Source organism: Phyllostomus hastatus, unplaced genomic scaffold (genome assembly GCF_019186645.2).
Source record: "Phyllostomus hastatus isolate PE091 unplaced genomic scaffold, TTU_PhHast_1.1 phas_contig_254, whole genome shotgun sequence".
NCBI lineage: Eukaryota > Metazoa > Chordata > Mammalia > Chiroptera > Phyllostomidae > Phyllostomus > Phyllostomus hastatus.
The window spans coordinates 16,173,049-16,200,401 of record NW_025333810.1 but is presented as its reverse complement, the minus strand read 5'-3'; the positions used below and the strand labels follow the sequence as shown (position 1 = coordinate 16,200,401).

Below are 27,353 nucleotides of genomic sequence, written 5' to 3'. Positions count from 1 at the left end.
AAACATACAGCACAGTTAACACGCTGTCCTGTGTTGTCTTCTTTCTCTGTGTGAGTGGTGGAAATTAAGCAGAGAATACGTGCAAACATTTCACAAATCACTTTCTTTTACAGGTGTAAATTTTTTCCCCATGCAACTTCCATGCTGCTAATTCTTGCCCCATACTACTAACCATACAAGGTTCCTTGTACTAAAATTACTTAAATGGCTCAACTTCATAGTGGCTCTGGAGTCAGCACATGAGGTTTCAAATGCACTTGTTAGCTCCAGAACTACAGCCGAGTTAGTGATTCTCTGCAAGCCTCAGTTTCCACATCAATAAAATGGGTATCATAATGGTCCTCCCACACAGAATTATTTAGAGGACAGATAAGTCACTTACAGAGGACCTGGCAAAATGCCTGGTATGCTCCACCCCTAAGAAATAACTGAGAACCCTCAACAACAGCTGAGCAGCTGGCTCCAAGGACAGGTAAAATTTGTCCTCAATCTTCTCACTCCTAGTTCTCTTCCTCCCTCCTGCTGTCCTGTGGTATCTCCGCTGCCTTCACAGTTCTTTTCAAAGCTTCATTTCTCACAAAATGTGTAACCCGGTCATAGTGTAATATAGTCAGTGGAGAGCTATTTAAAATATTCCTGTCCAAGGATAGATTACTATAGATATCAAAGCCTTTGGCTAAAGGAAGGGCACTTCCAGGGCAGACACATGAGCATCAGTGAGCGAGCGATGGGTGCAGACGCAGCCCAGGCCTCTGACAGTGCTCTGCCATCCGTCTTTGTCAAGTCCCACCATGGACCTGGCCCACGGTCCAGGGATGCAATGGAGTGAGTCCTGGGGTATATGTCTCACAGAGGGGCTTCCAAGGGCCCCAAACAGGACTCAGGTGACTCTCCTGCTCCTTTCAGAGCCCTTGACAAAGGGCCCTGAACAAAGAGCCCTTGACAAACAGACAGTGAGGACTGGCAGGAGTGCTGTCCTTGTAGCCCACCTGGGAAGGCAGGAAAGGTGGACGGTGCATCCTGGGGGCTGCTCCGTGGGGCTGACAGGCTCTGATCAGACCACACATGGAGAAACTGCAGGTTCAGTTCTGGGTGCCCCACTTTTAAGAGGGATGCTGATAAACTGCAATCACCCACGAGAGGGCAAGGAGCAGCGTACACTTAAAGCTGCAGAGGGAAATTTTAACCTGGAGAAGCCAAGACTGAGGATGATTGCCACCCCCACACACTGAGCAGCACCTCAGCCGAGAAGGGACTGCCCTAGTCTATCATTCCACAGGACGAGCCAGGTAAGGGGTTAAACTTTGAGAGACACTGATTTTTGAATGAAATATTAACCTTTTATCACCATATATTTGACCCCCTTTACCTTTGGGTGGTGAACACACGATGAAATGTACAGATGATGTATATTATAGGAATGTACACTGGAAACCGGCATACAATTTTATTGACCAACATCACTCCAATAAATTATTAGCTGTAGTAAAAAAAATGAACTTTTCTGGACGGGCAGCCCCGTGAGGCTGTGAGCTCTGCGTTAGTGAGGTGATGAAGCATAGGCTGGATGACCGCAGGGGACAATGATAACAATCACCTTCAAAGATCTGATGACCTTTACACTACATGAATGTTTTTTTGCCTTTCGAAAAACTTGTTATTTGTAAATAAATTCATGGAAGAGTTGAAAAAAGAAAAATAGTACAAAGAACGCTGCATACCTTTAATCTACATTTATCAACTGTCAACATTTCACCCATGTGCTCTATTATTTGCAGTCCCACTTGCTCTCTCTCTCAGACTAGATGATTTTTAGGGCCCCGTCTTCTGTTGAGAGTTATGATCCTATAGCCTGAAGCTTCTTTCCAGGAACTAGGATTTTATAAAGATCGCATTCCTGCTGGTGGTGCTCTTCATGGGGCTGGGCATGAATCTGAACCCTGCATACATGATGGACAGGGCCCTACACAGCCTGACCCTGACCTCGCCCTCACTTGATCACCACACCACAGCTACATTGCTATTTTTTTCTTCCTCACACATGCTCAGTGCATTCCTGGCTCAGGAACTTTGCACTTGCCAGTTCTGCCACCTGAAGCACTCTTCGCTAGTGTTCCCATGGCTGGTCCTTCTAACACCTCCTGACCCTTCAAACCCCGGCCCCTGCCCACCTCCTACAAGTTACTCTGTCACATGGCTTCAGTCACTTCTTATACCTCTCTGGAATGGCCTGGTTCTATCACTTATTTGTTTTCCTCTTGTCTGTTATCCCCTAGAATGTAAGCACTGTGAGGATGGGGGCCTTGTCTGTGTCTTGCTGTTATTGTGTTCCCCATGCCTAGGACAGAGAGGGCTCACCAATTACTTGTTGCATGAAAAAGTAACAAATGGATCCAAGAACTTCTGGTCAAAACTTGTTAATACAGAGATGGACATGAACATTTGACAAACTACACAAAGGAGAAAGTGTTTAACAAACTTTAGAAAGGAAAGAGAGAAGCCTTGATCTGGTGGGATGTATTCCAAGTGACGGAAGATTTGGGGGAAAGTGTCCCCAGAGGGTGCCCCATCCAAAAGAAAGATGTAGACTCTCCTCAGAGGCAAGTGTGCTTTCTGCTGCTGTCTGTTGGAAAAATCACCATAAAGATGGGGATTTTCAAGCACTCCGGAAGCAAACTCCTCCTAGGTGTTTGCCACGAGAAAGTCTGGAGAGCTGTGGGAGGTAGTATTTCTACGTTCGGATGCCCACAGAACTGACCGAGAATGCCTCAATTCTTTCTGAAACTGGCTGTGCAAACTTTACTATGTTGAGATTTCTTTCAAAGGATCCCACAGATAATTCTGCACAGTACTATGGGGAGATGAATATTTCCATGTGCTTGTTTTTCTAGGAACATTTTCACTCTATCAGAAGGTGGTTTACTGGCCTCAAATGGTCTATCAAGTTGGACTGTACATGAGATTACATTCAGAGTTTTTTCCTCATTTATCCATTTCCCACCAGGCCTAACTGTTGCTGACTATCTTGAGCACAGGGTCTTTGCTCTTGGTGAAGTTTTAAAGCTTCTGAATTGGAAACTGGCCTCCTTCTTAACCAGAAAAGAAATGTCTAGCACCACCTATTGTAGAAGGGTCTACAAGTCACACCCGGAGTGAATGGAATTAACAAATCCCAGGGAAAATTATTTTTAAAAGCTTTGGTTAAATCACTTAACTTGCTAAGCAAGAATAGGTATTTAATGGAGAAAATAAATCACCACTTAGCTGAGGAGAGAAAATCCTGATTGTTAAACTTTTAAAAAGATAATATCCTAAAATTAAATTAATGCAACTAAGTCCCACTAAGTGCAGCTATTTGAGAGGCAGTATACACAATGGATGAGGGAACAGACAGACTCTAGCGGCAGACTTCCTGGGGCTTGGATGCCAGCTCTGTAATTTAATTGCTATGTGACTGCGGGCAAGGTATTTAACTTCTCTGTTCTCTGTCTCAGTTTGCCCATCTATATAACACAGACATCTTAGTGCTTAGCTCACAGGGATTTTATGGTCAACTGAGCTAATGTTAGTAAAGTGCTTAACACCAAACCTAGCTTGCACATTAAGCAATGCTGAAGTGTTTGCTATTATTTTTTCTCCCTTATTCTCCACTCCGATTAATGAAAAAAATATTGCATTGACAAAGTACCTTCAGATATACTACCTAATTTTTATCCTAACAGTATAGTCTGGTAACATTGGCAGAACAAGTTGACTTTTTATTTTATAGATAAGTTAGTCAAAGGTTCAGAGCCATACAGCTGGGAACTGGTTGAATGCTAACCTGAACCCAGGTCCTCCCGACTGCTGGTGGCTGGTCCGCCAGCAGTCGGAGAGGCTCAGCTTGGAAGCCAGTGATGCCTTTTAAGGAGACACATCCCGACAGGCCATATGGACAAAGCCTCTGTTAAACTTGACAGGAGCTTGAGTATGTTTGAAATAAAAAAAATATTTTTTAAAACTTGAAGGTAAATGAAAACCTTTATTTGAACTTAAAACAATCTTATGATGTTTCTGATTCAAACATTGAAGCATTACTTTCGCTCACACCCCTCCCCCTCAAAAAAAAACAGAGATAAACAAACCTAGAGAGACTAATAATTTTCCCTGTCCCGTCTAAGCAAAATGTCAAAAAAAAAGAAAAAAAAGCAAACAGTCCAGGAGAAAAGTAAACTAGCTTTGTACAAGTCCTTTCAGTGAGAAAGACCTAGAATTCTAGTAGCTGCATAGGTAAGAACTATCTGTTTATTTTAAAACGTGATACACATAATTCTAGGATTATGAGGGGTAAACCAAACAAAAATGGATTTATAAAAAATTGTGGATTTATTCTCACATGTTCAAACTTCAGTCACCTTCTCCACTTGATGTAATACAACTATCGAGACTGTTTTTCTACTGCCCCAAACAGTTTTTAAACTCATTGATTTTGATATCGTTTAGTGCTTCTGCCATATTTTGTTTTACCTCTTCCACAAAGACAACACATTTCCATTTGAGGATTTTTTTTCATCCAGGGAAACAAAAAACATCTCTTGGGGTGAGATCATGTGAATAAGGAGGGTGGAGCTTGGGGGTCATGCCATTTTTGGTCAAAAACTGTTGAACACTCAGCATGGTGTAGGCAGGTAGCTTGAAAATCACCCATCATGAAATGGGCAAATGTGTTGAGTCTTCAAAAAAAATTCACTGAAGCTGAATGTAGCCTTGTACAATAGTGCCAGCTGGCACACCGACACAGATGGGCTCACCTACTGGGGGAAGCCTGTACTACTAGGGGCCCACCTTCTACAAGATAATTCTGGTTTGGGGGGGATCACCCCTTATATACTAAGCCGTCTATTACCCATGGTTCTCAGGATTCTAGTTATTATAAGAAGAGGCAAGGTTAATGGTGATGCCTTAGAGTAATTCCTTGAAAAAATAATAAACATCATTTCATAGTTTGATGCCATAGTATCATTCCATCAATATCCTTTTTTATTTTTATTTTTGCCCATCACAGAGAGAAAAGGAGGGACATTTAATTTGATTAACCGAGGGCAAAACAAGCCTAAATATACTATTTTTTTGTCGGGGTGGTGGGGTGTGCAAGGAGAAAAGGTCAACCAGCTGGTTTTCATCTATATGCCATAATTCTCTGTTTAGTTTACACTATTAAACTCCAAAGCTTTGCTTTAATCTTAACTGTTACAGAATGCCTTATTGCAGAGTCTATCATGTCACATCCCTGATAGGGTTTCAGACTTTGGCCAAGCACCATCCCCCAGGCTGGCCTTGCCATATGGGTAGCAAATGCATCCAACATTTTTCCATTGGCGCCTACATCATTATGTTTTGTCACCAATGGTTTCTCGGGTTTTCAGTAAATTGCTGTGTATACTGTGGTTTGGGCTGTGGAGATGATCGCCTACATTTATTTGTATACAGCTGTGTCTTCATTAAGGCCTCCCTGTCTTGTTAGCCTTTGGAGGATGACCTAACATCTGTTTGTTGAGGGTGGGGGTGAGTGGAGGAGCCATAAAAGAAAGCAGAAAGCAGGGGCGAACAATGTGAGGGGAAACAGCCTCCACACTCTAGGAGCCAGGATGAGGAGGGGACATGAGAAGCGGAACCTACCTGATCTGTCTTCGTTTTGCGAATCACATCTTCGGCACAGTTCTGGGATGGTCTTGAGTGATGTGACTGAGTACTGAATGGGAAGCCAGAGAAGAAAGAGAGTAAAATAACAACTTAGAATGAGACCATAACATGCACTCAAATTGGCCAGAAAAATCAAAACACAAGAAGTGATACTTGAGTACAACATGTATATCCCAAAAGTCTAGCTAATTTTGCCCTAAATGGCCTGCTTGGTGATGTGGGAACATCCCAGCATCTACTGACAACGAGCATCTAAGCAGATGCAGATTAAAAACAGGGCAGGACGGCCCTTCTTTAGAAAACAAGGCATAATGTATCTAGGGGACATTCTATCTCCCACCACTTCTGCTGCCAGTGGAAGACGGAAGAATGCTCTGACCTTGTTGATTTCAGGATGATGGCCATTGCATTTGCACTCTGAAGCCTGAGAACGAATCTCTGTGTGAAAAGCCAGGGGCGCAGCTTCCTGCAGCACCCAGGGTAACCAGGAGCCATATCTGTGCCGATGCCAAACATCCCTCATGTTGCCACTTTTCACAGGTTATACCAGGGTAATGCTATAAAATGGGAGGGAGCACCGGTCTGTGTTTGAAAGCTCATCGGTGTCACATATAGATTATACTGAACTGAAAGAAACCACCTTGCAGCTTCAGTCCCAGCGCCGACTCAGGGGCTGGCTATCAGGATAACAAATTATGACATAAGGGGGCATAAAATCAGAAGAGCTAAAACAAATGTAAAATCAATAGCAATGATTTATGACAACTATGCTTGGTGCCAATCAATCTTTCTTTAGAGAAAGGTGTTTAAAAAAAGTAAAAGGATAAACTCTTTCTTTACTCAAGGGCTGTCTTCAATCATATTTTAATTCATAAAGTATAGCTTCCTAAATAGATTTTGCTTTGTACCTTTAGGAAACAAGTTTTCATGTAAATGAGAACATACTATGAATTACTTCAATGTTGCAAAATTTGGGGGATTGAGAAAAAACATTTAATCTAAAAGAAAAATGATTATGAGAAACTCATTAATATTGTTCTGGCATTACAAGTGAGGAATGTGTAATTAGGACACATTTGTCAATAAGCGGTACTCAGTCAGCTGAATGTTGATAGATGAAGCACAGTGTCTACACAGAGATCCCCGCCACCCCAGCGAGTTCCACCGGGTATCAGGACAGCAGGGCAGCGGGAGGGGCAGTTGTAGCTATTGTCAGCTTGCCAATTTCATTTCACAAACAAATTAAATATCCAGCACTTCCAAGTGAAAAACAAAATCTCAAGTGACTAATTAGAGAAATTACTCTTACCTGTGTGAATCATAACATCTTGTTTGTGTTGGTCCTTCCTCAGAGACCACAGGTGCTTTAGCAAATTCACTCATATACTCAGGGAGGAGGACTGCTTCTTAAATCAAAAATGAACTTGAAGGATTTTTTTTCTTTCTACATTATGTTCTTTGGGGGGGGTTGGAGGTAACACAGGTACAGAAGGCATTTTTTTGTTACTAATAAGGTACCTTATGTTTCTAGCCAAGTACAAGGTCTCTAAGGAAATCTGGTAGCTTCTTGAGACCAGCTGGTACAGGTTAAATAATTACACAGTCTATAATTCAATTAAAACTGGGCCTTTTGTTTTGGCTTCCATGTGCTCCATGAAAGCACCCTTTGGCAAAGTCAGTCTTTCTCTCTTTCTTCTTCTTCCAAAACACAATTTTAGAAAGCAGAAATTCAAGACTGATTATGTTTAAATATAGTTAATGATAAATTCAATAGGGTTGTTCATTGGGCTTAAAGAGATATATCTGATTAAGCTGGTGTGTGGCTATCTGTATTTCCAGCCACATGCATCCTAGCTGCCATTTCCACTTAGAGTCAAGCATGTCAGAATCTCTGATTTATTAGCTCTACCTCCAATGCTTCCTATGTGACCTCTAAGGTCCACAGTGTGCAGTAACTTTTAATTCGATGAGGTTTACATTTGAACAGCACGGCTGCCTGGTTGGTGTGGGAACTGAGCCATAGGCAGAGACAAACCTGGCTGATGCCCCTCCACTGCCCCAACCTACATTACACCTGGTGGCTTTGCCTCTCTGCCCAGGGTCATACAAGAGGTCACGTTTGTGAAGGTGTGCATGTTAACTTTGGGAAAAATAATCTGGAAGAAAAATTCATGTGCTGCCTTTGGTAATGGAAATAAAAAGTATAGCAATATAAGAAAAGGATGATGTGTTGGCCAGAAAAATCTGAGTTTTGGGTAATTGTAAGGGTATGTGGAATGTCAAATTCAGCAATGACTTTCAATTTACACTGTGAACAAATCCAACATTCTTTATGAACAAGAAACATCAATTTTAGGTTTGTTTCAGTTAGGGACTTAAGAAATGCTGCAAAGATGGTTAAGTTGTAACATGAAGAGATGAAGAGCAAACACGATTCACAAACCCATCATGCAGAACCATTTGTCTATCTGCAAATTTGGGAATAAGCAAATGACCCAGGAGGTTGCCCTTACAGGAACGTGCTGCACTGCCATCTGGGGGCTGAAGGGGGCAGCATCCTAGGCCTTCATCCCAGTGCACAGGACAGATGGCTTTTTACATGAAGCTGTGGGACTGCAAACCCACCTTATTCTCAAGACAATGAGCAACTACCAGGGCAGCAACTACTGTCATTTTGGCCCTATTGGAACCAAAGCCCAATGTATCTTCCCTGTCTCTTGCCACCAACCCAAGTCTTTACACTCTGTACCCTTGATTCCTATTATCCTTGGGTGATGAGAGGAGCAGAAGCTTGAAGACGGTTGGAAGCATTATAATCCTACTCTATGTAGTTTTTATCATTTTTTAAAAAAGTGTTCTAGAGAAGAAAACGTCTTTCTACCCTGTAGAAACAGCCCTTTTGATACACACTTATTTTCCATTTATTCATCATGCCTTAAGAAAAGCTCCTGCCAAGGTTGCCCAGGTGCCTCCACTTCTTCGATGTCCCTGTGCATTCAAAGTTTAGTTCCCCTTCTGTTCCTTTACTTTGGGGCCCTCCTTGCCTGCCATGCCTTCCTCTGGCCAGGCAAATGGAACTGTTCTGCAAGGCCAGTGTGTGTCTGCTGCCTCCATGAAACCCCAGCTACAGCTTCAGCCCTTCCCGGTCTTACTCTTTTCTGCCCTTGGTGAAATACTGTTTTGCCTTATGCTCTGTTGTTTCCTATGTGTTTGTGCTGGTTCCCACAGGGGTCTGGGGGAAAGAATAATATCTTTGATTTATATACATGCATGGCACACAGTAACATATTAACTGACTGAATACCAAGACATACACACATCTGATTAATCTCTGGGCATTATGAGAAATGTTCAAAAGAGTTCTTTCATATTTAGGTAGTAAGTGGGAATTTCTTCTGGGCTTCCATACTTGCACTAGAATGAATTAGCTTTCTGAATGCAAATTTGACTAAGGTGTTTCTCTCTTGCAAATCCTCTACTGGCTCTGAACCACCTGTAGGACAAAAACCGCGTGCTTGAGCATGGCACATGCAACCCTCCCTGAATTCAGTCAGACTCATCTCTGACTCATCTCATCACTGTCCGTGTCTCTTTGGATTGTGGTAATGCCAGATTTTTTGGGTTCCCCTACCTACTGTCTGTCTATAACTTTATGCATGCCACTCCTTCTATGTGGAATGTCATTCCACCCATTTCCTTAGGCGCACTCTTTTTAATCTATTAAACTTTACCTGGGTATCACCCTATAATGTCTTCTCTGACTCTCCCAGATAGAAGTAAACCAGCTTTCAAACTATGGTCTCCTGGCCAGTGGCATCAACACCATCTAGAAACGTTTTAGCCCCATCTCAGAAACTCAGAGGGCCATCTGTGTTTTTACCAGCCATCTAGGTGATTCAGATGGATGCTGAATTTCAAGAACCACTGCTGTATATTGTTTCCTTATCTTAGGCATATGTCCATCACAGAACCCATCACATGATATTTCATCTATATATTTATGTAATTGCTTTCTCTGCTTCCTGAGGGTGTGGACAATATTTTATTCACCTAAGATAATATGTTATTGAACTGAATAAAATGGATTTCCCCATGTAACCCATGATCTTAGTGGCAATAAAAGTAGTAATAATGGTACTTAATATTTACATAGTACTAATCTTCTTAGAAAAACCCATAATTATAAGTATAGCAATGTAATTATGTTATATTTAAAAGAAAAAACACTTGTAATGTATTAACAGTATGAATACTAGTTGATGTGTTAGCCTTTTGAATAAAGAACAATGGATTTGGAAAGAGAAGATCTGGATTGAAGTCCCAGTTCTGACACTTCTTAATTCTGTGATTCTTGAAAAATAAGGCATTTCATATCTTTGGGGCTCAGTTTCCTTACCTATAAAACAGATAATCATGTAGCATAATGTAAGTAAAGTCAATTTGCAAGCTGTAAAGTGATGTTAGATGTTTTTGTCTCTTCTCTCTAACCTGTTTCCCATGCATGTCCCACAGCCCTTCCTTCTCATCTTCATTCCACTCATGGTTTTAAGCTCAGTAGATCAAGACATGAGAATTAATGAGGCAGGAAGAGGGGGCCTGAGCTGGGACTGGAAAGGAAAGAAGAGCTCAGTCTGTCCAAGCATGTTATTTGGTTTCTCCTTGGTCTTTCTTCATCCAAAAGAATCCATGGCCAAGGGCACCCACTGAAGCTTAGCTGTGGACACTACATCAAGTTGATATGATGCAAGACAAACAGTACCCATCCCAGACCACACTGGTCAATTTTGTCACTCTGCCACGCAAAATAATTTGAACATACATGGGATTCACAATAACAACGTGACTTTCACATTGGGCTATGGGGATCTCTGGCCACCCTAGATATCGTTCAGTCCTGAAAAGCTTTGGCCCTTACTCCTGAAAGCTGGAGCCAGCTGGGTGAACAAACAGACATTACTCAAACAATAATGAGCCACAGAGAATGAAAGCACTAAAATCCCAAGCACCTTTTCAAGCTCGAGACTTTTAAACAAGGTCCCAGTTAGCTTCCCAAAGAAACAATTAAGCCAGTCATCCAAACAACTAACCTGAAGTTCATGATTTTTCACACAGCTTTCCAAACTTTAAGCAGATACCTCAACAGGCACCCAATAAAATGACAAAAATGTGTACAAGCAAAGCTGGTACTGAAAGCACAGATACACTGCTGAAATGAGATTTTCAGAAACAATATCTTTCTAAAATGCTGACCTCCCTCTCCAATGACTTGTCCTTCCAATTCAGGAAGGGAGTCCTAACTTCACACCCTCCACAGCAGATGGTGCTCCACTGCCCCTGCTCCGAGGACATGGTACCAACAGTCCAGCCCCTCACTTCCAGCTCTGCTGTGCTCAGGTCTCCTTCCCTCCAGCCACTCTCAATGTCGTCGGCTCTCTGCTCTGACCCCTTAAACATAAACAGGCACCCCCACCGCCTCAAGACATGCCGCCTCTCCAACCGGCCATGAACTTTCCTGCTCTTGTGTTCACTGCCATCTTTTTCAAAAGAATTGTTTTGGTTTTTGTCTCTACTTTCTCACCTCTGTATTCTCTTTACCGCTACATGTCCTCTGTCCCTCACAGACACCGCTCTTACTATGGCCACCACTGAGGCTCAGCTACACAATCCTGTGGATACTCTTCAACCTTTTTCTTTATAATGACCGATTTCCCACTACTGACCACCTCCTTCTTTAAATTCTTTAAGTCTTGCACCCCTTTTTGGTTCCCTTAATGTTCCTCCTGTATTTCTGAAAACTGCTTTCCAGTCTCTTTTGTAGAAGACTCTTTCTCCCCCACCACAGGAGACTCACTTCTGCACAGTTACTTTCTTGAAATGTTCTTCTTTTTCCACATTCCTTGTTTCCTGGGTGACTGCACCAACTCCTACAATTTCAACAACCACCTTCCCGTAGGGCAGACACTGGTCATCTACATTTTCATACATTCATCCCAGTCTACCTCAAACACATTTCTTTCCACCATTCAGATTCCATTAAATAAACTTATTACAAATAATCTTATTGTTAAATACATTTGATTTTTGCTCTTGTTCCTTGTTTTTATCCTATTGTCCAAGAGGCTTTCTTTTTAAATTAATAAAATAGATTATTTTATGTTACAACATTGCTTGGGATTGGCATTTGAGAAGTACCATAGAAGGAGCATGCAGGAGCTCCTCTACTGCAGCGCTAACGTGTGTAGTCAGGCAGAGGAGGCAGTTCCACACTGGTTAAGGCGGTGAGATCACAGCACTGGACGGTCCCCCTCTACTGTGAGGAGTGTTCACAAATGGGGAGAGATCTGGGTCAACAGGGATGGCCAGAGGTGACAAAAGGGCCCAGAAGTCATTTTCCATACAGTGGTGTCATATATGTTTTCCGCAGCTACACTGCACATACTATATCCTGGCTTCATCATTTCCTGACTAATTAATTGTAGTTACGTCAGCTCTGAATACCAGTTTTCACCTGTAAAACAGGGGATAATGATATCTACAACAGAATGTGGCTGTGAAGATTATGAGCTAATAATGCAATACAAGGTAAATAGTATCTGACACCTAGTAAGTGTTCAAGAAAATGTGACTATTATTATTATTAGTTAAATTGAAAGTATCAAAAATGAGTATTTAAAAATGAAGCCAAAGTAGTGGTAACTACTGATGCCAAAAATACAAATTATAAAAGAATTACAAAAGAATTACAAAAGAAATGTACCTTGCAGTAGGGCAGATGGCTTGATGTAATAATTATTCAACTTCAGTGAAGGCCTAGTTTTAATTGTGAACCAATAATCAATCACCATCAAAATATAAAGACTGCCTGTCAAGGATAGAGTTCAATATTGTAATTAAATGTGACCTACCATGAAGTTAACCTGACATTTCATAATCTGCTTCTGTGTAATCACAGGGTACTGTAAACTGTGTGAGAACACAGGCCAAGTCTGTGTCACTCACCCCAAGCCTAGAACCATACTGAGCACAATGGAAATGCTTAATAAATATTTGTTGAGTAGATTGGCACAAAATCTAGTTATATATATGAGGAAAGTGTTTGTGTAAAAACCCCAAATTGCCAATCTAATAAATGCTGTGACCATTAGGCAAGGTAAGAACTTCAGGGCTATAAGATAAGAGAAGAGCAAGTATAAAAATCTGACAGTTTCCCATTGTTCTTGGAAAATGCTCTATCCATGAAGTTGCCCTCTACTTTCTTAGGAAGGGCTCTCTGGTCCAAGATTTAGAGTTGGGGACCTGGGTTCTAGCCCTGGGCTCTAACACTAAGTATAGGACATGAATTTACAATTCCTCTCATCTGGATTAGATTACTCCTAATTCCTTTTCGAGCAGAAGTTAAGAAAGCCAGGTAAGACATAGGACATATGAAATTAGAACAAGGTGTGAGGCTTTTAATAATGAGGGCTGGAAAAGGAGTGATGAGAGATAATTTAGACTTGAATACAGGACATCACAGAAAAAGAATGTGTGAACAGTTAATGAAACTAGATCATACTGAGAAGCATTAACAAAAGTTTTAATACAGGTAAGAAAGAGCAGGATGGCTGCCACAGAGAGCAGGCTGATAGACAAGGCCAAAAGGGGTGGAGGCAGCCAGGTGCCCCGTGAAAGGAAGCACAGAAGGAAGCATAACAGGATCTCACTCAGGCAGGTTCCTTGCCAGAAAGGTATAGCAAGCCCCGTTCATCATACCTTTAATATCTCTGTACTCTCTGTTGCACCTAAAATCAGGGTGACAGCTGTATTCTTTACCTACCCAACTCTCTGCCTGAGTCTACTTGTTAAGCAATATGTGCCCTTTCTCAATGTCTCCCACTGCTGTGAAATGGCTCTTCATCAAAATGCAATGAGATTTGGGGGCTATCAACAAATTGAGTAGAGTAGAACATGGTGCACACAAAACAGGGGTGGGCAGGTGTTTTAGTGCAACTAAAGCCTGATCTGTAGGATGGAAAAATGTGAAAACTCATTGCATCCTGTGTTTGCCATAGAATTAATTTTTCTACCAGACAGCGGTTCAGGAACCTCAGGAAAATTTATCCACATAATTCTGTGCTATTACTCTAGGGTTCAAGGGCTTGGGTCAAAGGGGAAGTACAGGGGAAGGACACTTGACTTGCACAAAAAATAGGTTATGCAACTACCAAAAAAAGGTCAACTTCCATCAAAGTTGTAGTCACACTGACACAGAAAGTGACAAAAGTGCTGTTCAGGGTAACGGAGCACTTTTCTCAGCTGCATTTGTCTGTGTGCCCATAAGCATGTGTGCGCTTACATATGTATGTACATGTAGGTGTATGTACGTGTGTGTGCATATAAATAGGAAGGTATTTATATACATACAAAATTTCAAAATTTCTCCACAAAATCAGAGCACCAGGTAGATATGATTATTATCGTTTTACAGATGGGAAAGTTGAGGTTCAATGAAATTAAGAGCCTTACCTAAGTTCTCTCCAGCCTAGTCTACTTTATCTATTTGTCACTTATGCCAACTACATTAGTTCCAAAAAGCTATTTGCAATTGTGTCAGTGCCTATTTGAGGGTAGTAATAGGTGAGATGACCGGTCCACTCTACACAACTAAGTTACTCAGAAGGGGAAGAACAATGTGGTCAGAGTCCTGTGTTTAAATCCTCCCCCTGCCCCTTACGTATCTGTAACCTTGTGAAAGTCACACGACATCTCTAAGCCTCATCTTCTTCATTTGCAAACAGGGGATTAAAACAGGGTCTGCCTTGCAGAGTTGATGGGAAGCTTAACTAAAATAACCGAGTCAAAGAGTTCGTGCAACGTGTGGCACAGGCAACCTCTGACGGCTAGGAGTCGGGCTCTTCAGTGCATCCACGGTTTGAACTCTGCTTTATTCAGTCCTGTGCAGACTATTTTTGAGATTGGCAAATTTGCCACTCTTAATAAATATGCCATGGCTACTAAGGACCAGAAGGTAAAACAGTCTTCCAGAGCATTTTTCGCTTCTCAGGCAGAGGGCTCTGGCTTCCATTGGAGTAAGGAGTCCCTAAGCCCATTTGCAGTGACAGAAAAGCCCCACTCTGACCCTTTGTGTTTATGTGTCGTCATCCCTCCCTCACACATCTGCAGTTATTGCACAACGTTCTGCCCTTTTCGATGGCAGGATTACAAGAATGTATAGTTTAAACCCTGCGTTTTGCAAAGGATGAGCATTATTTTCAAGTCTGGGAAACTTCAAAATATTTAAGTGCCTTCTGTGTTTTGTCTCATCGGGGTAACAGCAAAAAAAGTTCTCGGTTTTTTTTTTTTTGTACCATTATATAGCTTGTGTTTTAATTAAAACAAGATCCAGGCTTATGACTAGAGGAAAAATCATGGAATAGAAAGCCTAGGGCTATGGTTGGAGAGGAAGAAGAGCAGTTTTAAACTTGAGCATCTTTCTGGTAAACATCTTTTCCAAATGTATTACTCATTACCCTCCCCGCTCATGCCACTTGACCAGGAAAGAGGCTTAGGGCTATCTGAGGTGGAGGTTCACAGAATCCTAAAAATAAAGGCACGTTTATGGGATACTACATTTCTCTTTATGCCAGTAAATTAACAAATTGAACATATCTTCATGTTTCAATGTTAGCATTGGAATAATCTCCATGGTGCCCCAAAACAGCTATAACATTTATTGCTTCTAGTTCACCTAAAAAGGCCAGGAAAAAGTCATTTCAATATTTAAGAGGTTATCTCTGCTGCTCTCACATGAAAACATTGTGTAGGAACAATAGGACTCTGGCACACTTAGGCCACTGAACCTGCATGGGGCTGAACTACAATAAAATAATCTATGATGTTACAGAGGTTCCCAGTCAAATTCAAGCTTCTTTAGTTTCATGTGGGTATACAGAGGCTAGAATTGCTCATCCCCAGTATTATCAACATCTTAGGCCAGATAATTCTTTGTTGTAGGAGATTTTCCTGTGCATTTTAGGTTGTTTAGCAGCATCCTTGGTCTCTGCTCACTAGATGCCAGTAGCATATCCCTAGTTATGACAATCAAAAGCATCTCTAGGTATTGCCAAATGTTCCCCTGGAAGGTGAGTAAAATCATCCTTATAGGGACCACTGCAATAGACTATTTTCATCTTGGAGAAGCAGTCAGTACTGCAGCTAAAAGTATAAATTCTGGAGACGAAGTATTCCTAACTAAGTGGGGACTGTGGACGTGTCGTGACACACCCTAGGCTTTGGTTTCCTCACATGTTACATGGAGATGGTAGTAAGCACCTTCTTCAGGGGGTGGTTGTGAGAACTGAACCAGATAATGCCTGTCCCATAGCAAGTGCTCAGTGAATGGCAGCCATTATTCTTGTTTCAACAGTCCTATGTACTTTCATTTTTTCCCTTCTGATATAAGTTTAAATGTAGGTCAAAGACCCAAACAATAGATCATAATTAAAGGGGGAGGTTTGAGTGGAGTTACACAATTACAGATGGGTATCTTTATTTAGGTTTCAGAGTGGTCAAGTTATAGAAACTCAACTATTGTATAATCCTGTATCCCAACTTGCTAAACATCTTCAGTTATTGCCTAACATATTTTATTATCTTTTAAGTGGAGATTCCTAATTCAGCAAAATGATGGGCTGCTGCCAGAGGATTCTTCCATAAACACAACTGCTCTATTGTAGTGTTTAAAAAAAAGGCTTGACATGATGCCTGGCCTTTTCCCTCGAGTTCTTTCTTCACATCGGTCATATAAATATTATTGTATTATTCATTGAAATGATAACAAAAACTACCATTTTAAGAGCAATTTACTGAGTGCCAAGCTGAGTGCTTCACATACATTATTTCACTCAATCCTGAAAAAAAAACCCCAAAAAACAGAAACACAACAAACAACAAAGAAACCTTAAATGTTAAGTCCATATCTCAGAGAAGTGAGGTTAAGGTGCTCCAACCAGCAATGTTCAGAATATGTCTAGAGCCCAGACTGGTGCCTTCAAAGCCTTCACTTTTGAATTGTAACGGCACTATCAAAGCTCAGAGAGTTAGTCCTAAATTCCTAATCACAACACAAGTTCCCTTTCTAAAACAACTTCCTCCCTACCTGCTCCTCCCAATGTTATCATTCACTTGCTTTGCTCTTCCTGGCTCAGCTCAAAACACCTTGAAGGGAGTGGTCCTAGAAGAACCAAGCTCTGGATGCTTTTAAGTCAAGCATACTAATTTAAAGTGAGAGAGAAGACAGAAAGATATTGCAGAAAGGAAGAAACTCACTTCACATTGGTCTTAACAAGGATTAATAAAAATAGCCTGGAAGCAGAGGTATGGAAAGGCTGGATTCACCTTTCCCTGGTACAAAGACTCATCCAAGGTGAAAACAGACCATTCATCAAACTCATCCCAATATTTCAATCCTTGCACACAGTATGCAGATTTTATTTAAAAATGATGAATAACAGGTAGGACTAGTGCTGCTTGCCAGAGGCATGTTAAAGTAAGCTTATCTTTTCTGAGACAATTTCTAGCTGTGACCCAAAGTGCTATGCTATGGAGAGATCAATAGAACGTAAGAGCAGAAATTGTATCCATCTGCCCCTGTGGCCGCTGCTGCCACTGCAGCTTCTGCTGCTGCTACAGCCCCGGCTATGAATGAAGCAAAGAGTCGAGGGAGTTGCGGGGAGTTGTATAAGAATGTGGGTGAGGATCTGGTGATTAATCACTGAAAGCAACCAGCTCAGCTAGCTTTATTTGTGAAACAAGGAAAGAAAGGCTTACTTCTTTTTTTAAAAAAAAGGAAGGAAGGAAGGAAGGAAGGAAGGAAGGAAGGAAGGAAGGAAGGAAGGAAGGAAGGAAGGAAGGAAGGAAGGAATTGTGACCTTGGAGGTTCTGAGAAGGCAAGTCAGATGACTAGCTCAGAAACAGCAACCTTCTCCCCATTCCCTGGGAGCCCAATTGGCTGGGAGGGCATGAGGCAGAACTGATTGTGTGGCCTAGGATCAGGGACAGTCAGCTCTAAGCAGGGTGCACACAGAGGACCCGTTCAGAGCAGCCATGACTTCTGAGAAGTCCGATAGCCTACATGATGAAGCAGGGCCTCAGAGGTCAGCTGGTCCAGTCCCTATCCATGCATGACTCTTCCTCACCATTTCCAACAAGCATCCAACCTATGCTTTGAAGCCTGCAGTGACTGGAAGGATTCCTCTTACTGTTCACCAGTTACTAATATGGCCACCCTTCAGTCCACGTGCTTGTAAGCACTGGAGGATGCTGGATGTGCCGTAGCCAGTCATACAAAGAGAATTAACATCCATAGGGTTAATTATGTGCATAAATAACTCTACGAAAATGCTCACTATCTGTAGGCACTTTATACTCAGTAAATAATTTTGGCAACCATGAGAGAGATTAGGAAAAGTTACATGCTTTTCACGCCTGAGCTCACACACAATTAAGTAGATTCACTTCTTGATCCAGGAGACCCCCCAACCACACTTTGCCCCACAGGATGTCTGCTGTCAAGTTCTAATGTGGTTGGAAGAGTTCGGGATATACAGACTATAATAGAGAAAGCAACCCATGTAGGCGAAGGCAGAATCTCCTGAAAGTATTACTTTCGAGTAGTAATACTTACAGATATGTCATCACTGAAGTCAATTTCATCCAAATCAAGGTATTCAGGGGCTTCCATTATTCTTCTTTGCACATTTTGAGTAAGGTCAAATGTTTATAAATTCCTGGACAAGACAGAAAAGAAAGGCAAAAGGGTAGGTTGTTTTATAAACAAAAACTCTGTCTATATTTGAACAAACAAAATGAAAAAGCTGATTGGTGCCAGTGCTGCCTTTGAGCGCGTTTCCTTTCTTTGAATGTCCCCCTCCTGGCTGGCTTCCCAGACATGTTAGGCACAGCTCCTCCGGCTCCCAGGGTGGCTCCCCAGTGAGCACCTGGGGTCCTTGGCTTCACTTCACTCATGCCTTCTTATCTTTTCTGAGCACTAGCTCAGGTCAACTCATCCCCTGCGATCCGTACTAGGATGGCGCCAGCCCATACCCAGCACAGAGGACAACTTGGGGGAAAACAGGCTGCGGGCGGGCATGGGGTGCCCTGCCACCTCAGGAAGGCTGCACACAAATGTGAGTGTGGGTGCATCCCTGGATATGTGCACAGAGCAGCGCACACTGGATCACCACGGCAATAACACAAGTAAAGACAGACACCGACTAACAACCAGTTACGGATATTTCAGAATTTGAAGCACAACCTCCAATTCATTCCTCAAAAAATTTTTTAAAAGAGGCTCTAAGTGCAGATTTAAACCACAGAGTTATTACTGCATTGCCCCTGTGTCTCACAGCTCTGCCCAACGGTGCCAGAGTGACCTGACGCAGGCGCCAGAATGTCCTCAGTCAGCACTCGCCTTGGGGCTGCCTGTGGCAACTCTTTAAATCTGCCAAGAAGATACATCACCTCCCAGTTCATTTTCTCATCACTTATCATCATCACCATTGGCGGTGGCAGTGGCACCCACAGATGTCAGGAACAGAAATACAGACCTCCTGGCAGAGCCTTCGTGTGCAGCTATCTTCCCCGGAGCCAACTCTCAGAGAGTGAGAGATTCCATTTCCCCTAACTTGTCTTTCTGATTATAAAAACCACCTTATGTACTCAGACTTGTGGAGTAACTTGTTTTTCGCCTCCAGTCAAGGGGTACTTTGCATATGAATGAGGAATACATTATTGGAAAGTAAACATAAATCTAGGCCAATGAAAATGAGTTTATCAATATAAGATCAAGAATGTAAAAATACCTTTTATTTTTAAAAGAAAACTTACCCTGAAGGCATTGCTTTCTCATTGTAAGGTCTTTTTAAAGCTCTACAAATAGTAGAATTACAATAAAGTGGGGAAATAATCACTTGCCATCCCATGCATCAAACCCATCACTTGGTTTAATTTTAAGTGTTTCCTCCTTTTCTCTTCCCACATGCATGCACTCTTGTTCATGTATTTTAAATTATAGCAGATATAGAATTAGTCCACAAAATGATTAGGAATCCTACTACCATGTTCAAATGAGATTACCCATCTAGAATAAATATTGAAATCTTCTGACATCACAGTAAAGTTTAAAATAAAAACATAAAAACATTATAAAATATATGTATAGCCAGTAATTTTATTATTTATAGAAATCTAAAAATAAGTTCTTAAGCAAATTGCTTATTACAAAAAATACATCACTTTTTCTCTAATTCTCATGAGGCTTTTCACCGAAACCATTCACACTCATACTTGCAAATTATTCAAAATAGTCTCTTCCACTCTGGTGGATTCTGAGACAACCCAGGACCTTTGAATTCCAGCTTGTCAGCTAACAGACTTTTTTCCCAATCCAATCTCTTTTCACTAAGTCTTTTCTCCACAATGACTTGTTGAATTATAGACTATTTCCACGGCTTTGGCAAATGCAGTGATGGTGCCAGGTGCAGGATGGGGTACAAACAAATTAGCACCAGGAACAAGGAAACATGGAGAGATGCAGCAGAGAAACATGTGTCAAAGTGGGGGCTGAGTGGATCTTTACACGTATGGAAATACAAAACTAAATGCAAAATGCACGTGAACATATCTTCCCCAAGCAGAGTAACAAATAATCAGTGAGCAGCAGTCTGAGGTGTTCTGACAGAATATACTCAAGTGCAGCCATTTCATGGAACACATCCAGTGGGTAGTGTAAATCATGATATGAAAGCAGAAACCCTTTACCTTTGGACTTGGAGGATGACAGTGAGACTCTTTATTCTACAGTCCAGAGCACAAGAGTTACAACAGTTCCAGCCCATTACTGGAAGACCTGAGCTACTGCTCACATTTATCTCAGTGGGAGGGATGGTGCGGCCTCAGACTAAGGGGTCCTGGGCACCCAGGATGCTCCTTTACTTCCTAATGAACCTCCATGAGCAGCCATCTCCTTTAAGATGCCTTATTCTATGGCCCAGTTCCTTTGGTCTGGTTTCAATGATTCTTTTTTGCAAGGTGCCACTTTGAAAGTATTATATTCTCATTTATGATGTGCAAAAACCCCTATGGTTCACCAGTCTCCGCCACATTAATTGCTTCTTTTTGGTGGGGGGTGAGTTGTCCCATGGCATTACCTCTTCCTTCCTCAACTGCCCATCTACTGAGCACCTGGCCCCCTGGGATACCCCCACCTGAGAAATTCAGCATACAAAGGGAAGGGATGAGGTCAGGTTAGAGCAGCTGCTGCACATAATCCAACTGATAAGGACAATGAGCTGGGCTCTGGGCACTTTTCTCACCCTGCTCTTTTGCCAGTGCTCCACCCCGCACACCAGCCCACCATGGGAACCAGTAAGCCCCCCTTCTGATCCAGGACACATGGGCTATGGTGGGACGTACAGCTGTAGGGGCCTGCCCCAGAGGCTGTGAGCTGAGTCTGGTCCACAGACATGATGTGTTTGGCCCTAGCAGTGTTTCAAAAATAATCAGGTCAGTTGCTAACATGTAGACCTTGGGTGATTTCACATTAAATCTGGAGTTTTGGCTTCATTTAAAAAATATCTGAAGCTGTGGCAGCACAGGCCCGCATCCCACATGACAAGTGTTGGCTTCCGTGGAGCTGAGCAGCCCCTACCTGTCCAGGGGGCCTGCTCTCCAGTTTCCCAGCTCCGCTCCCATCCGCTTTCCTCATTGCCAGGCGCTGCCTGGCCTTGGGGACATCTGAGTGCTGGACCCTCCAGAGGAATTCAGCTTTAAATAATACCACTTTTTTTTCTTTTATTGGTGCCTCCTGCCAAATAATGTTTTCTTCATTTGTATTCTAAGATTGAATTTGTATTCTAAGATTGTTTCAAATTCTCACACTGCAATAGCAACAAAATAAAATTTCTTACAAATTAACCAGCATGTTACAATTTGTGCTTTTACAGGACCTTCATTCTCCAAGTATTAGAAAAAGAAAGCCTTTGGGGACATACTAAAACATTATGAGGTGGAGACTATTTCCCACCCTGTACAACTGGAGGAAGGAAGGGCCCTTGTGTTGTTGTGATTGGCACTGTGGGTTTGCATGGTGCCACTTCACTGCTGGGGGCAGAGGGAAAAGGCGGAAGCTGTGTGCCAAGGGTAAGCCCAGAAAAAGACTGAAGCCATCCTTCATCAGACCAGACCAGCAGCTTGGACGCAAGAGGACTGACCTTACTCAAGACCATCAAGAGTGAGTTTACACCTAAGTGAAAAATATTTTCAGCCTCCTCAGAAAGGGCGGTCTGGCTTAATATCCTTTACCATGAGGTTTTATTGCTCTGCATCGTAGCTGGACCTGGGCCCTTGGGATCTCAGGACCCTGTCACTGATCCTTTGTACTGCACCCCACCCTATCAGCCCTGGCCCTACTTGTCCCAGGTTCACCAAGGTCCCAAAGGCTGTCTTTTGATTTGCCACCCTCCACCCTCTACCACCTGGCACACCACCTACAAGGTCTGCCTACTTTCAGCACTGTCAACCTATTGTCATTATTGCAATCCATCTCAGTTGGTCTTTCAATGTCTCTTCACTGATGCTGGAGATTTTTAATCCATTATTTACTTAGGTAGGAATGCTGTGTGTTTAAATTTTTTATAGGGGGTAGAGGTAAAGATGGAGGTTGGACAGAGGGTGAGAGTAGAGAAAGGTAAAGGGAGTGTTTTATAATAGGTTAGTGCTACCAATTTGGGTAGAGAAATTTGTAGGGAGGGAAAGAATAAAAATACTTGGATGTGCAGACAGAGGGCTAAGTGGTGGGACCTGTATGCTGTGCAGAATATATGGGCGATGTTTTAGCCCCATCTTTTCATGTTCCCAAAGCACTGGGAGAGACTTTCCAAACTCCAAACTAATGCTCCAGTAGAGAAAACAAAGAACAAAATAATCAGCCTCAACTATACACAATGTCGGCAGGATTTTTCCTACTCTCAGTGAGTGTTGATACTCTGCCAAGAACAGAAGTCCCTCCAGTGCCTGTTAAAGGATTCGGGAGGGGCTCGTAGCCCTAATGGGTCTATCAACACCATGTCACCTTCTCATGAGGGGCCTCAGTGATGGCCCAAAAGCTTCCTTTAAGGGAAGATTCAATTTGGGAAAGAGCTCAAAGCAACTACGGGTCCAACTGGATAATAAAAATCAGATAAGCAATTTAAAAAATAGTCTGCCCCTCTAGTAGTCTGATGTTCAGGTGATATTTTAAATTTTTTGTGTGACTTGAAAACTGACCCTGAAAATCATTCTAAATGGAGTCTTCCAAAAATCTGCTGGGTGATGGCAGCATCAGTGGAAAAAGTCTGGAGTGGCCAACAAAATTTCTTTGAGAAACTACCCTCATTTTACATACACATTCTGGTGTGCTTGGCTCAATAATAAAAAAAAGGCTTACTGATTTGTGACTACAGTCACATATCACATAAATTGCTCTACTGAAATTCTTCTTAAAATGAATTGCCTCACTCTATTTTACAAGGAGTCAGCATGGACTCATTCTGAAGGCTCATGTTACACAGATTTCTCCTTTTCTGCCAAAGTCACTATTGCTACATTCACCAGTAAACTATGAGGGCCAGTAATTAAAAGTAAGTTAAGGCTTGTCAAAATAAATGAACAGAGTACATTTGGTGATGAGGTAACCTCAATCGATTTGTATTAACTACAGCTACTCTTCATTCTTTAATTCACCAATACTTGGGGAAACACAGCAGCTCTCTACAGCCCGACACACAGACACACAGACACACAGACACAGAGCCAAATTTGTACTGGGATAAATTTTCAGCTCAAAAGCCTGCCCATAGATACTGGACTGACTTTCTTTAACAAGAGCTTTTTAAAAAATCACAAACTAAGTACTGGAATGCTTGGGCAGAAAAAAGTGGAATATATGAAATGTCGTCCCCATTTGGCTCAGTAGCTTGGCTGGCAAGGAAGCAACTCATTCCAAATGTTGGATTCAGTTTCTTTCACTCTTTGATTCAACAGTGGCCAGAAGCATGGCTGTCACTAAATGTCTAGTCCTGAAGCAGAAAAAATAATACAGGCAAGAAACTTCTACTGGAAAGAGGCAACTAAAGGAGAGCCAAGAAGCACACACGAGGAGAAAGAGGGAAAGCACACACACCGTCTAGATTTCCTTCATGTCTTCATTTATGGAGTATTGCTGTGTGTGCACGCCGGACAAGACATACACTGCTCTCCACTCCTGCACGGGGCATACAGCACAAGGGAGACAGACAAGAGAACAAGCCATTGCAATACAGTGCGGTCCTTGCCAAGACAAATAAATGCACAGGAGTCTGAGGCACCTGACCCAGACCTTGGTGATGAGGGAAGTCTGCCTAACAGAAGGGAGGTCTAAGCTGAAAGCTGGAAGATGTGGGTATGAATGCTGAGGGAGTGGCAGGGCCAGAAGGCAGTGTTCCAGGTAGTAGTTATGTTAGATAGGCGAGTCTTAAGGATCTCAAGGTCCACATGGTCCTTAATAAATGCTGTTCTTGCTGTGTTAAAATGCAGCACAGTATTTTGCAGATGCAGCTTTAATCCCATGAGCCTAAGCAGAACCCAACCTGATAAATTTAGCCCACTGCCAAGAAGACATCGACGTGTGATTAACCAAATTGAGTATCTAAGCAATGGCTATGCCTCCCTTCTGGGAGATAGAACTTTCCATGTGATCCCCTCTCTTTTATTTGCTGCAAGTAAATAAAAGTACCTAAGGTCAAGCAGGTCTTGACCTTTTTTAATAGAACACCCCCAAGACGTGAACCCCTTGAGTTTGGTGATGGTTACAGTATGGGCAAAGGCTGAAATTCTGAAACAGAATTTCCAAAAAGATGAATAACACTGATTCAGCACCTATTGCTCTTTTTTTTTCCTACAAAAAAAAGGGGTCTTGAAGTGGGAGGCCCAAGCTGGGGTGATAGCAGGGACGCTGGGGGCAGTATTTCCCAAACCAGAGTGTAAACAGAGCACATGTTCTTGGATTACCAAATTCTCTGGCATGGTTGGAGGAAATACAAGTGAAGGTTTGGTATCAAACAGGAGACTTCAATGAAATACACTGCACCTGCAGCAGCTCCTGAGGAAGGGAGATTTCTGTGAGCAGCCACAGAAACATTCATGAAGCGAAACTCTGCACCAGGGTCTGGGTTTGGGTGCTTTTACATATACTCTCTTATTTATGTTTCACAAAGGCCTTGAGAGACAAATATCTTTATTATATCTTTTGTGGGGACAAGGAAACCAAGGCTCAGAGAGGTTCTATAATGGCCTCACAGACACGCAGCCAGGACTTCTAATGATAAATATGCTTTTCTCCCTTATTTCAGCTTGCCACAACTTCAATGAAATAGTAACAGCTTACCTGCATCAAGCATTTTATTATTTTTCAAATCACCTTCAGTATTTTTTAATCTGACCTTATTCATTACAACTCTGTAAGGGAGGCAGAGGAAGTATATTGTGATTTGCAATCATATTCTAACTATTTTATAGATGGCAAAAAGCAGAAAATGTTTTAGCCAAGGTTATGTACTACCATGTAGGGGCAACGCCAGCTCAGACAATCTACTCCCCAATAACAAGTCCAGAGCCCTTCTGATTCACCCCCCGCACCAGATTTCTCTGAAGCATGGGCATGTCTTTGAACCACAGAGGTCAGAACTCTATAGACATTCTGTGCCCTGAATTGTACTGCTTTCAGTGTCCAACAACTGTAACACCAAATAAATTGCTCTTTCCTCTCTCCGGCAGAGTCTACATAGAAATGGTAGATGTGATCATCATGAGAGAAAAGTGTATAGGCCTCTGTGTCCCTAACATACCTTGCCCACAGGTATCCCAGAACTAGTTAGGGAAACATTATATTTCATAGCCAGTTGGTTTAATCCTTCAGTTTCATCTTTAGAGAAAATCTGATTATAACCATCTTTCTTTGTATCTTATTAAAAAGCACTGCACTAGAAAACTCGTTCTAGAGATGAGGACTGAGCTGAGAAATCCCGATAAAGGCTGCTGGCCTTTTGGTAGTGTGCAGCCCTAGCTCATAGTGTAAAATTCTTGCAAATGATTTGGGTGTCAATTTCATTATTTCTAAAATCTAAATACTGAGAATGAACCAACTTATACTATTTGCTCAGAGCTTGAAAAGATCTTAATTTTTAAGCATAGAGACAGAAGTACTTTTAAATTTGTGCATGTGTGATTCATAGTAAGTTTAATATTTAAAATCATTTAGGAAAGAGGGAAGAAAAACTCATGCTCATAGTAGCTGCATAGAGAATTAAAATGAAGGTACAATAGGATATATATATATAATTATACACATAAACACAAGAAAAAATATATTATGTTCAGTTCTGGATGCTATTTCTTAAGGCCTCGGGTAAATTGGAATGCACCAAGACACAGTAAGGAAAACTCTGTCTCATGTAGCACAGCTAAGGGAATGTCTGACTTGGAGAAGACAAAAGCATTCTTCCCTTGCCCTATGAATCCAAAGAGCCATCAGGTAAAAGGAGAATTTGACTTTAAGGGTAGATATTAGAGGAAATCTCAGGGGTGCTGATCTCAGCAAAGACTTCCCACTAATAACACGTGAAATGGGCTGATGTGGAGTGGGCGGCACTCTACAAGATCGTAACCACCCTGGTAAAACTTGTTCGTAAAGAGGTCTGGAGGGACCCTCTGAGGGAAAAAGATGAGAATCACGTACTGGAAGGAGAAACACAGGACCTTCTAATTCAAAGATTCTGTGCAGTCTGAGATGGCAGTGGAAACACCCCCGAAGCCACACCAGGCCCTCAGGACAGTCCTGACCCACTTCAACCTCTCTCCAGGGTGCCGCCATGACCATCTCTGTTGAACTTTCCTTACCTTCTTTCATTTTCCATCCTGATCCCACCAGAAATGTGAATGAACTATGGAGGTTACAGAAGGGGAGGGGAGGGGAGGAGAAGGGAGGGCAAGAGAAGAGAGGGGAGAGGGGAAGAGAAAGCAATTTTAAAGAGAGCTATGGCTCATTCCATTAGAATATGCTTTACTCTATGTTGTAGATGAAAACTTACTGATTCCACAAGGACAAAACTATGACCTAATGTGATCCAAACAAAAAGAAAATATCTGGGAAGAAAAAGGAAACATTTTTAGCTCTAGGAAGTTGAGTCTGGGCTTAGGCCAACTGTGTCTTGCACTGGCTTCTGGAAAGAACTATGAAATAATTTGGGAACTGGATCTCTAACTCAGTTATATACAGGAAACTATCCAAATCCGAGTTCCAAATTTTTGGCACACCTGAAGTGGTCATGCTTTACTCCTGATTTTGCAAAGATTGCCTGATTTCTACAGTGGATTTGTTTGACAATTAGTATTGCAAATGTATGGGACACAGATGACAATCCTGATTCTCATTTTAAAGCAAAGTAGACACAATGGCCATGTGCACAGGGAGCATTAAAGACTACATCGGGAGTCAGTTGTCTTGGCCTCGTTCTCACACCTCTCAACATTTATGAGGACTAAACTTCTGAGCAACACTAGACCAGTGGTTCTCAAAGTTCAGCAGGCATGAGAATCATCCAGGAGGTTTATTAAAA

At 42.0% G+C, this 27,353-nt stretch overlaps 1 protein-coding gene across 3 annotated transcripts in view; it reads right to left on the bottom strand.

The window, feature by feature from the left end:
* The window catches only part of LOC123818095 (synuclein alpha interacting protein), a 142,834-nt gene that overhangs the window by 47,665 nt on the left and 67,816 nt on the right, over positions 1-27,353 (bottom strand). For all 3 annotated transcript variants that reach the window (XM_045837991.1, XM_045837993.1, XM_045837992.1), the window contains exons 2-3: positions 18,347-18,449; positions 5,659-5,731 (exon numbers count right to left, since the gene is read on the bottom strand). In XM_045837991.1, coding sequence (XP_045693947.1) covers positions 5,659-5,731; positions 18,347-18,403 — 130 coding nt within the window. In that variant the 5' untranslated portion in view covers positions 18,404-18,449. The remainder of the gene's footprint in view (positions 1-5,658; positions 5,732-18,346; positions 18,450-27,353) is intronic.